This window comes from Polistes dominula, unplaced genomic scaffold, assembly GCF_049000335.1.
Source record: "Polistes dominula isolate Pdom_NZ unplaced genomic scaffold, Pdom_raw_medaka contig_20, whole genome shotgun sequence".
In the NCBI taxonomy this organism is placed as follows: Eukaryota; Metazoa; Arthropoda; class Insecta; order Hymenoptera; family Vespidae; genus Polistes; species Polistes dominula.
In genome coordinates, this window is record NW_028301147.1 from 5,952,237 (window position 1) to 5,965,222 (window position 12,986).

Sequence of the window (12,986 nt, forward strand, 5' to 3'; positions counted from 1 at the left end):
CCCTTGTAGGTCGATAAGACATTCGAAAGCAAGGCATCTTGCTCTGATTGTAGCAATGGTATCAGGGAAACCTTCTTAAAGAGGAATATTCCACCAAAGACTGTTGATATTATAACGGCTTCTCTCTCAGCATCTATTCAAAGTCAGTATAATGCGGCTCTGAAGCATTGGTTTAAGTATTGCAAGACTAAGGCAAGGATGCCTTTAACCCGGATACTGAATCGGTTCTTGACTTTCTGACTTACAAATTTCATGAGGGCGCCAAATACGGCTCACTTCGAAGATATTACTCCCCGCCCTAAAAGTTGATGCTATCTCAGTCCTTTATCATCATTTTACCCACCCTATTTTAAAAAAATTATACAAACAACGCTAAAGATATGAAGATGCAGTGATAAGCGACGACGGGGAAGAGGCAGAGACACACACACACAAAGTTTTATTACGTTTCGCTAGAGCACTATAAAGATGAGTACTCTCATCCGCCATTTTTGCTCCTACAGAGAAGACACCAGTATGGTTTTGTATAATAAACACGTTTGTTGACATCAAGCGAGATTGAATTATTTATTGATAATTGTATTAAATTTCATTAAAAAAATTATTTGATAGTTGATGTTAGTACTTAACCATTCTATTTTTAACATTAAAAGATAGATTAAACTACAAAATACTATTCAGTGATTGATTTATAAACATGGATAACCTCTCTATTTGGAACGTTTCAGTAATAATTTGGTAAGTAATGTTTTAATATTACTCTGAAAAATAGATTTGTGTCCGCTTACTCGAGGAGCAAAAATGGCGGATGAGAGTACTCATTTCTATAGTGCTCTAGTTTTGCTGAAAGGTTGTGACATCTCGCGGGATGAAGGAAACTACAATGTTATAGTAATATCTTCGAACTGGATGAAATATAATTAGGATCGAACTTCACTTACAAGTAAGTTCGTTTGATCATTCAATTATAAATGGGTACGTATATTTATAAGATATTTTCGAATCGAAAACAAAACAAAAACAGCCGAGGAAAAAAAAGCTGAGCGTTCGACACCACGGAGGATAGATACTAGGAGTCTGAACGATATAGGATTTTTCCCATTTTTTGTGGTAGTCATTTCTTGACTCAGATCATAGTTCTCTTTTTTGCCACTAGAATAATTTTTATTAAAAAATGGGAAAGTGTTGTGCCGTATATGGTTGCCTTACTGGCCGAAAGGCAGGGGAGAATTTAGGAAAAGTGGCTTTATTCAAAGCACCAAAAGTGAGTAATCTCAAGATAATATTAAAAATTTTATAACAAATTTATTAACAAATAATTGATTATTACATTTGTGTAGTTTTTAAATAATATTTGAAAAATGTTATATTTTTATTTTTTGTGTGTAATATAGAAGTAATTAGTTTTATTTTTTTTCTAAAGAATGTTGAAATTAAAAAAATTAATCACTCTAATTTAAAAAATAATTTTAAATTCTCGATAGCAATATTCCGGATACTCTTAAAACTATAATAATTTGGTTTGTAAATATTAAATATGTTTTATTTGTACTATTAATAAATAATATGTTTGACAATAACTTATTTATTATTTTTTTTTCAAGTATATTTATCATGATACTTAAATAAATAGGCATTTGATAATTTTTAAAAATATTTTTTCTAGTAAATTTTCATAGAGACAATTTTTAATAGTTTTACATGAAAAGGTTAAAAATGAACTATAAACTCAATTTCTTAAAATTTTTCTTTGCATAAATCTATTTTTTTTAAACAAAATGGTTTGGTGCCTACTGATTTTTGTATTATGATTTATTAATATCAGATGTTTTTAACTTTGCAGATTATTTCTTAAACTTCTCGATATTGCTGAGTTGAAAACGTTTGAGGTTTCTAAAAATTTCCTTAAACTTTTATTTAATTCCACATTTCTCAAAATATTTTTTTTTCAGAACTGTCAATAACAACAAGACTTCTCGCGTAAATATTTAAACGAGTACTTTGTGAAAAGCAGCGCGCCCTACCGGCAGAATATCTTGTCCCATAATTGATACCATTGATACCATTTTTTTAACATTACGTTTGGACTCCTGGTATCTATCCTTCGTGGTTCGACACTCTCAAATATAAATAATAACGTATCTCATTTCTCTCTTCTCTTCGACACGTTCAGATCGTAAAGAGTAACTAGGCAGTAAATTATTTAATAAATTTATTTCTAATATTAACGCGTTTTTATTTTAATACTTTAAAAAGTTTTTCATTACATAGAATAATATAAAAAACGGTTTATATTTAAGTTACTCCTTATTGAGTTTGCTGATACAATTATTGTTTTATTTGGATAATTTTAAAGATTTTTAATTAATATTTTTACTAGCAATATATACTCTATACACACATATATAATTTTATACAAGTAATGAGATTATAGCAATTGATATTGCTCCATTTTCTACATAGAAGAACAATGTAAGCATTATCAAGTAAATAGTTATATACTTTTGTACATTTCACATATATTTGTTAACTTTTACATTTAATAGATTCAATTTATTTATCAATTCAACATTGATTCCTTATGATAAAAAATCTAATATGTGTCATGCCTTCAGAAGTGATTTGCTAGAAATATTGTAATATAATATTTAATATGTTTCAACTTTTCGGTTTTTTTATATAATTTTATTGAATATATCGTCATCATAAGGGAAGAATACCCATCATGCAGTCATCAATGAAGATTAAAAGTAATTATATTTTTCTATCAAACATTTCTATGATAACTTTAATGGTTTTTTATTGTAACGATGATACTAATTATTTTTTTCTCTTTCTTTTTCTTTTTCTTTTTCAGAACATCATTGCAATCGTGCGTGTAGGCAATGAAGTACTCGTGTGTTGCATCGTTAATATAAAATATTTAAAAATCGGAAATTAGAGTTAGTATTGCTCGCTATATGTAGAAATTTCGTTTTTTCAGGTGAAGAAACATCGAAAGTTTCTTATATTCGGTTTAAACACGTGCTCATCGTCATCCTAAGGGTAGGAGACCCATCGGGCATTCATAACCGAAGATAAAAGATAAATTAATTTTTATATTAAATAGTTTTTTAATGATAACGTAAGATTTTTAAGTGATAACAATGATTGTAATCGTTTTGTTTTTCTTTTTTCCTTTCAAAAGGATAAGCAGTATTAGTGTTTGATAGTTGAACTGCGTGCAATGCAGTTGTAAAGTTAGAATTATTCTGCGAATTATTAAAATAAAATTTTTATCGCGAACTAGAGTCAGTATCGCGTTCATAATAAAAAATTTTGTTATAGTTTTTATTTACATAATCGTTCGGTCATCGTCATCCTAAGGGTAGAAGACCCGTCGAGCATTCATCAATGAAGATTCGAAGTAAGTATAATTTTTCTATCGATCATTTTCTACAAAAATTTCAATGGTTTTTTATAACGATTATTATTATAATTGTTCTTTTTCATTTTTCTGTTTTAGAATATCATTGCAATCGTGCGCGCAGGCACTGTGTTCGTTTATATTATATAGTTTTAAGACCGTGTATCGGGAGTGAAATTTTGGTGTTTACATTGACTGCGTGCAAAGCAGTTTTTAAAGTAGTTGTAGAGTTAGTTAAAATAAATTTTTTATCACGTAGTAGAGTCAGTGACCGGGCGCAAATCAAATTAAAGGCGAATTAGAGTCAGTGTTGTTTGCGTATAAAAAAATGTCAGTTTCGCAATAAGAAACTTATCTATAGTCTCTGATATTCGTTTACCGCATTGTTAGAGTCAAGTGAGTGCAAAGAAAAGTGCATCAAGGAATTCTCCGATTGGTCTTGATGAGTGATGCAGTATATCCATTTGCTTTAAAGTACGGGTGTTTTGGAACCGTCGTAGAACTTCTAATGTCAATTGTTTATGTTTTGTACGTGATATAACAGTTAACAAATCGTGAGTAAACAAATTTTACGTCCCTTCTATCACTTAATCATGTTGTAGATAGAATGTCTCAATTGGTACGAGTGATTTGTTGTAAATAATTGGTATAGTAAAAAGGTATGGGATTCGGATTTGAGACACCGAAGCGAGTAGACGTGTCACGCGCGAGTTAGAACGCGAGTGTAAACAAACCGTGATTATAGTGAATGGTTCAAGGTATTAATTTAAAGTTCCACTGTAAAATTTAACTGCTATCTTATAAGTGAATAAATAACGCATTCAAACTGCTTTTGCAGTTTGAAATGCAAGAACAATCCAACAACATGGCTTCTGACAACAGGGGTCAATTATATAAAACTGCACTACAAAAAAATACAGCATCATACGCCAATGTTACCTCTCAATACACCAGTCCAAAGAAAGAACAAGCAATAATACTTGACTCAATCGAAGGTTTTTCTAATGATGATTATATTGATGGTTTAGAGAATATTATAAATCCTCTGGAAATACGCTACATTTCTAAAATATCTGGCGCTCGTGTATGTATATTTCTATCCAGTGAAGCTTTAGTTGATACTCTTATAAATAAAACTGTGCAAGTTAAAAACATGAAATTAAAAGTAAGACCGTTAATTGAAAAAAATAAAAGAGTAGTAATATCTAACGTTAATCCAGTCATTCCGAATTCAGTGTTACTTGAAGAACTTAAACATGCAGGCATCAATCCAGTATCAAACATACATAGCTTAAGAGCAGGATTAATAAAACCAGGCAGGGCACACATTCTTTCCTTTAGACGACAATGTTACATAAGAGAAGAAGAAGAAAGTTTATTACCAGAGTCGCTTCAAATCAGCTTTGACAACGTTACGTATTGGATTTTCTTAAGCACAGATACAACACATTGTTTTCTTTGTAAACAAAGCGGCCATATAGCTAAGACGTGTAATAAATACACTGAAGACGTAAGTTTGAATACGAATAACAACAACGATACGTTAACAGCAGATAACTTAACGGACACTTTGAAACCAAATAAACTTGTAAACACATTGAAAAGGCCACCTTCTTCTACTGTATCAGAAGTAACTACAGAAAATCAAGTATTGTATGAAACAGCTAAAAAACTCTTAGAGAAACCATCTGAGGAATGGTGCTTACCTAAGCCTAAGTCCAAAAAAACAAAAATAGTTCATGATCATTCGAATGACTCTCAGTCAGATATGTCAGATGTGGAAAGTAATATAAATCATCAAGAGGCACTTTTACCAGCAAAATTAGCACTGGAAAATTCAAGAGAAAAATGTATTATTCCCTTTACAGAATTTGAAGAATTTTTCGCTGCTTCATATGGCGTTCATGACGTTATAGACTTAGCTAAAAAGTACACTGAAAACTCAAGACGCTTAGCTGATATGATTGATAAAATTTATCCTCACGTTATACATCGAAGTGCTAAATCAAGGCTTAGTAGAATTAAAAAAAAACTTTTAAGAATGTAAGTGCTGCCTTATACAATTTTAATACTTATTAAAATGGCTAAGTTGTGTGATAAAAATTTAAAAATACTATACTGGAACTGTCACTCTATTTCTGAAAAAGAAGAAGAAGTACGTCACTTGCTAACTGACTTAGACATTCTAATATGTGTCGAAACATGGCTCACCAAAAACATCGAATTTCCTGGATTTAGAACATTCCAAAAAAATAGGCTACATTCAAGAGGAGGAGGTATTCTAATTTTAGTACGCAAAAACCTGATATGCTATGAAATTAAAAATTTAAGAGTGCCGGACATAAGTGTTGAATTAATGGGAATAAGTATTCAAAATGTTAAACCTGCCATTGATATATTTGCGTGTTATAGAGCCCCAGGTGGAATCTTATCTGAGTCACAGTGGGATACGGTTATTAATAATATAGATAATACTAAATTTACTCTCTTCGCGGGAGATTTTAATTCACACCATACAATCTGGAATTGTCCAAAAAATGATTCTAATGGTGAAAATTTACTAGAAAGTATTAATAAATCTAATCTTTTATTACACAATACAGATACTATAACATACATTCGCGAACCAATTAACTATACATCCAATTTAGACCTCATTTTTTCTAGTATTAATCTAGCTGATAAATTACATGTACAGGTCAAAGATGAAACTTGTGGCTCCGATCACTTTCCTGTTAATATAGACGTAAATATTCAAAAATCGGTTTATAATAAAAGAAGTTTCAGACTTAAATCTATGAAAACTAATTGGACCCTATTTCTAGAAGTATTGGAATTAAATTATGTAAAATTATTTACTGTAGAGTATGAAAGCTCTAACGCAAGCTCAAAATATTCAATTCTCACTGATTTAATAGTTAATGCACTTCAAAAAAGCACTCCAGAGAAAAAACTTGTCAATAATAATATACACAGAAATCCTGTTTCTTGGTGGGATCCAGAGTGTGAAAAAGCCTTAAGACTCAGAAAAGCTTCTTTTAAAAAATGGCGGTTTTCCAAAAGTATGAATGATCTTATAGATTATAAAAAGAACTGTGCTATTGTAAGACGTTTATTCAAAACAAAACGTAGAGAAAATTATAAAAAATTTGCAGAAAAAATCAATATACATACTAGTCAAAGCTACGTTTGGAATACTTGTAAAATAATGAAAAATAAATACACAAGAATAAGGCCTTGTCACACAACAGAAAACCATCAAACCGATGATTGTTTATTAGGCACAGCCCTAAATAAAATTAGTCCATCTTGGTGCCATACTGATCCTAATTTTTTACCAAATTGTGAAAAGAATGAAATGCTTAGTAAATCATTTAATTTCTCAGAATTTAATATTGCCTTAGATAGTAGAAACATACATTCTAGTCCGGGTATGGATGGAATAGACTACGAAGTGCTAAAAAAACTACCTGTTAAATATAAACTTATCCTATTAGACATATTCAATGAAATGTATAGTACTAATAACTACCCTGTTTCTTGGACAGACGTATATGTACATTTTGTCAAAAAACCAGATGGTACAGGCATGAGACCAATAAGTCTAACGCAGTGTCTATGTAAACTCTTTGAAACGTTAATAAAAAATCGTTTGCAATGGTGGGTTGAGAAAAAAAAATTCTTCCAAAAAGCCAAATCGGATTTAGAAAAGGGCAATCAACATCAGATAATCTATTAAGTCTAGCCCTTCAGGTAGAAGAATCATTTATTAACAAAAAAGACACTTTAGCTGCTTTTCTTGATGTCAGTGGAGCATTTGACAATGTCAACATTGAAATTCTATTACTTAAAATCGCACAAATAGGCTGTCCACAAGAATTGACTAAATTTATAAAATTTATTACATCCGAAAGATCAATATACACTGATAAAACAGGTAATAAAGCTAGAAAAGTTTATAAAGGAGTGCCTCAAGGTGGTGTGCTTAGTCCCCTACTATACTGTATATATGTTTCTAACGTTATTGATAGGATTCCAAAAAGTGTAAAGATATCACAATTTGCAGATGACATTGCACTTTACTGCAATAGAGGTTCTTTTGAAACAAGTAAAAGACTGCTTGAAAAAGCGTTAAAACAAATGTTCGAAAATCTTTGTGAACTGGGGCTCTCTTTAAACGAGTCAAAAACAATTTTTATACATTTTAACAATCGCAACATTAAGCCTGGCGAAACTAAAATAAATATTAACAATACGATCATAAAATCTAGTAACCACGCACGATTTCTTGGAGTTTTATTTGACTATAAATTAACATTTAAAGAACATGTAAATAAAGTATTGAACAAATGTACAAAAGCAATAAATATCATTAAATTCTTGCGAGGTACTAAATGGGGTGCAGATCCTGAAACTCTAATTATTATGTATAAAAGTTTTGTACGATCAATCATTGATTACGCTAGCTTTGTCTACTTTCCCATACAAAAAACTCAAATAGAGAAACTAGAAAAATTACAATATATGGCTATAAGACTAGCCTTAGGATACAGAATCAGCACCCCAACTAATATTCTTATCTCCGAATCAAAACTAACCTTTATACAAGAACGTACTATATATTTATGCAATAGTTACTTGTACAAGATTGCCTCAAATACTAGTTTAAACATATATGAAAATGTTTTTGATTTTAAAAAACAGATAGAATGTAAGGAACATTTGTTTGTAAATAATAAACGTATTTTTGTGAATTGCATAAAAAATATCAATCAAGTAGACTCTCTTATATTCAAAAGCGATTACTATATCTGTTACAAGCATGCATATGATATAATAATAGGTGATATAAATATCGATTTCGAATTTGGTAAAAAATTAAAAAGTTCTAATGATCCTAACTTGCTGGTGGACGAACTTACTAAAGATAGAAATACGTATGCAATATATACTGATGGGAGTAAATCAGAAAATTCTAACTCTGTTGGTAGCGCTTGCATCTGTCCGAAATTAAATATAAGTATTCTGACTAGCTCCAACAAACATGCTTCAATATTTACTGCTGAATGCATAGCCTTATCGAATGCAATCGACATTACTTTGAATCGTCCACACTGTAACTTTTTAATTTTTACTGATTCTTTAAGCACTTTAGTTTCATTAAAAAATTGTAAAAATAGTGTACATACAAACCCTTATATATACGAAATCAAAAAGAAAATCCTTGCATCAAACAAAAAGCGCAATGAAAATTGTAAAATTAAGCTTGTCTGGGTACCGTCCCATATAGGTATCAAAGGTAATGAAGAAGCTGATGCTAAAGCTAAATTAGTATCTGGAAAACCCTTCTCAACTCATGTTAAAATTCCGTATACTGACTTCAAAGAACTAGCAAAAAAAAAGCTTTTACGGCCACTAATAACATAATTATTGAAGAAGGTCGTACAAAAGGTTCTGAATTCTTCCAAAAGTATCATAACACTAAAGCGAAACTTTGGTTCAAAAATAAAAAATTACCACGTAAATTTATAGCTACAATTAACAGATGTAGATCTGGCCATTATAGTTTAAATGCATCGTTAATAAAAATCAATGTCACTAATGATCCGTCTTGTAATTGCGGTTACCAACAACAAACTCTTGACCACATACTTTGGCAGTGTCCTCTGTATGAGGAACAACGAAAAAAGTTTAAAAAGAGGCTTCACAAAGTTAAACTAGCCCAACCTCTAGCATCTTTTGTTTTGCTCCATTCTCCTACAAGGTATATTTGTAATAGTTTCTGTAATTACCTCGAAGACTGTAATCTTAACTTGTAGGCATGCGATTATAAAGTAATGTATTTGTATATCTTCTTTTTTCAATAAACTACACAAAATAATCTCTCTTTAGAGATTAAAATTGTTTATATAAAAAAAAAAAAAAAAAAAAGGTATGGAGTGTCCACTAGGAAATTTCAAAGATTTAGTCGTAAGTGGTTTTTTAATTTTTATTTACTGTTTGTACATTTACTAGATCAATATAAGGTCTTCTATTTTTATCGTTAAAATTCTCTTAATTATTATGGTTTTATGACGCTTTATGCATATTCTCTCGTTTAGGCTTTTGCATTTTAATGACAATATATGTGCCCAAAATTATGAAAGTGGATTAATTGTAAGTCATATATCTCTTGTTTCGAGATATTTAAAGATTTATACTTGAACACTATATGAATTCTATACAATATTGAAATAACAAACATTATCTAACGATTCATTTTTTATAATATCGTGAAAATTACATTGAATTTATTTAGTTTATAATAATGTAGTGCGTAATAATTGATAAACTCATTTTTTATTAATTTTGACTTAGACCACTTTCATAATTATGGGCACATATATAATTACATATGAGAATCGTGAAATGAATGTGTTGGTGTGTATTTTTTTGTTCTTTTTAAATAGATAATAAATTTTTTTCTCACACCTGGATGGAAAGTTCGTATTTTGCTCCCTGTTTTCAGGGAGCAAAGTGCCACATTCCCTCCCGCTTGAATGTAGTAACAAATAAGTGCGCGTGCTTCAATTTTTTAGCGCATGCGTACTAGTTTCTTAACCTTAAAAATGTTTTAATAAATTACTGCTCATGCTTATATATATTATATATTATGATATATAATTAATGATTTTAATGATAACATGTGTTGTCTCATAAATTTTATATTTTATTTATTTTTACAAGTTCTAAAGATATTTCTTTAGTTAAATATTACAAACATAAATAGGTTACTACGTATAAATTTAATTATTTTCTTGATTATGAGAGATGTATTTGTTATTATTTATTGTAATCTGTTTAAACTCACAATTCTTGAAAGTGACAAAAAGTGTATTGAAGGTCAAAGAATCAATCACTTCGTTCTCGATTTGAATTTCATTTAAATGCTTTTTTTTTGGACTCACACAGACTTACACACACAACCTCTTCGATTTTCAACACTCCCCACAATAATAATAATTTATAATCTCCCTATTTAATTAATTAAATTTTATTTAAAAAAATATTTTTTAAACTTAAACAATAATTTATATTTTTAATAGAATCTAATTTTATATTTTATTTATTTTTATATTAAAATTTTTGGTAAAATTTTTTATATTTTATTTTATTTTTATATTTAAAATCTTTTTAAAGTGGGGGGCTCCGCCCCCGACTCCCAGCGGGGGGCTCCGCCCCCTCAACCCCCGCCGGGGGCTGTGCCCCCGAACCCCCTGATTTTTTTTTCTGGGGGCTTCGCTGCCACACACCCACCAGGGGTTTCACCCCTGGACCCCTTGCTTGTTTTTAAATTTACATAATCTTCGCAAAATGTATTAATTGACAACAAATAAAATAGTATATTACATACCTAGGACAGTATAATAAGAAAGCAGCAACTTCGTTTTACACAGCGAGAAGAGAGGAAGGTGGAAAGCGGCAACTTCGTTTCTTACAGGTGCAGCGGGAGAAAAGTAGGCACTTTTTGCCCGGGAAGAAAATTAGTATATTATTATTTAATTACAAGCGAACTTTCGATACCGGTGTGAGAAAAAAATGTATACTCACCACGGGAGAAAAGTATGACATCCCAACCCGCGTTTTTTATATTACGCGGGTCGGAATGCCATACTTTGCTCCCTAGGTGAGTAATATACTAATAAGCAAGCAGGTAGCAAACTTTTTTGTGTTATTGCGAAAACTTTGTTAAGCAAGTAAAATCCGGGAACGGCATTGGTTCGGTTATATTTTAAGTTTTACATATTGACGTAGAGGCTTTCTTGATTATTTTATAATGAAATTAAACTTTTATTAAGATGTTTTCATTAGTTCAATTAGTAAAAACTTTTAATGATTCTCAAGTGATTAAATAAAGAGAAAAAGAGAGCGTAAGAGAAGGGCTTAGTAGAAGAAGAATCTATTTATTTAATAGAAATCTATGAAAATTCGTGTAATTTAAGATTCGTTTAATGATTGGATCATTATGAACTCAAAGTTGTAAGACGTAGTTGTTAAATGTGTACATACTTTAACAAAGATAAAATTGCAAATATGCAGAAAAGGAGAAGTCGCATGAGATTCTAGAACGTTTTATACAGAGAAGAAGTCAATGGTGGAGTCGCGTACTATTGTTCAAACTATCTACGATATAGAAACATAGAATACTCCTGGTGGTTCCATTCGCGAGTGGATTGCGCGTATTCGCAATAAATTAGTATTGTTCGATGTGCACGAGAGGGAAATCAAAAAGGATGAAAGGAGGAGAAATGAAGAAGAAGAAGAAACGAGAGAGAAGGGAAGAGAAATGATACACACAGCCACCGTTCAGCACCTGTTACCTTTTTTAGGTAGGACGAGAATCGAAGAAGAAGAAGAAAAAAAGAAAAAGAGGAGGAGGAGGAAGAAAAAGAAAAGGACGAGAAGAAATCTAGGCCAACAAGAGAAACATATACGAGAGAGAGAGAGAGAGAGAGAGAGAGAGAGAGTATACGAATAAAACAAGCATAAGAAGTGGAAAGAGAGAATTGCAAAGGCAAAACGACTGGAAAGAAAAGTAAGGCGCGTGGACATGGAGAACACGCAATGAACGGTGTCTTAATCTGGAGGACCACGGGGTAAAGCAGTCTCAGCTACACAATGGCGGCCACCCGGCTTCCTCTCTAGTTAGTAAATGTAGAGTCCGTAAACAGAATGACAGCCACCATTGCGAACTTCTCTCTCCCTCTTACTCTCTATTTATTTCTGTCTACCTTTAACTTTTTCTTTCGTTTATCGCGACTTCTCTTTTCTCATTCCGTTTGTACTTGTTAGTTGCCTTTACTGTGCGAAAAAGGCTATGTGATCTCGCCACAACGTGCCGGCAAAAAGTCATGCAAAGGACGCGAAAGAAAGGGGCTGAATGGCGTTAACATCGACTTCTTGTCGTTTATTCTTACAAAAATTTCATGCAAACGAAGTAAAGAAAAAAAGGAAAGTTGGGGAAACGTTTCATCTTCTTCCTAGTTATTACTTTTTATCGGAAATAAGTATAAGTTTCATCTTTCGTTAAATATTTCATTGGATTGACTTTCAAATCATTACCTTTAGATTTTTTTTGTAATATATTTTTTTAATTTTATTTATTTTCGTTAGTAAGTGATCATTCGAGATAAAATATTGTATAAAATATATAGCGATTCTACGTAGGGATTTATTTATAGCATTAAAAATGTTTTATTTGGGATAGTTTAGTACTTCGATAATATTTAATCTAATAAAAAATCAACTAATGTGCTTTTCATTGTATAAAAAAAAAATATTTCAAAATTTTATGTTTGGATAATAAATTTAATTTGTAAGAATAATCGATTCGTTATGATCGTTACGATACGCACGAAACGATGAAATGTAACGAATAACGAATAAAGAATAACGAATAACGAAAACGAATAACGAATAACAAATAACACAAATAAAAGCGATATCAATGAAAATACGAAGATATATAGCCAATTCAAGTCCAGCTATTTGAAACTGTTAGCGAAATAAAAAATTATTTGAAGTTTACATTTTGAAATAT

The 12,986-nt window shown here is 30.8% G+C and overlaps 1 protein-coding gene and 1 long non-coding RNA gene across 2 annotated transcripts; both read left to right on the top strand.

Moving 5' to 3' along the window:
* The first annotated feature begins 469 nt into the window (after positions 1-469).
* LOC149030943 (uncharacterized) lies at positions 470-705 on the top strand. Its single transcript, XR_016178243.1, has 2 exons — positions 470-514; positions 654-705. It is a non-coding gene; the product is annotated as an uncharacterized LOC149030943 (long non-coding RNA).
* Positions 706-4,073: 3,368 nt separating this feature from the next.
* On the top strand, positions 4,074-5,453 carry LOC149030944 (uncharacterized). Its single transcript, XM_089177137.1, has 2 exons — positions 4,074-4,164; positions 4,245-5,453. The coding sequence occupies exon 2, from the start codon at positions 4,251-4,253 to the stop codon at positions 5,451-5,453; it is 1,203 nt and encodes a 400-aa protein (XP_089033263.1). The 5' UTR covers positions 4,074-4,164; positions 4,245-4,250.
* Positions 5,454-12,986: the final 7,533 nt, after the last annotated feature.

Excerpts from the sequence above, each read along its gene's own strand:
- LOC149030944 (XM_089177137.1), top strand. The coding sequence starts at position 4,251 with ATGCAAGAACAATCCAACAACATGGCTTCTGACAACAGGGGTCAATTA.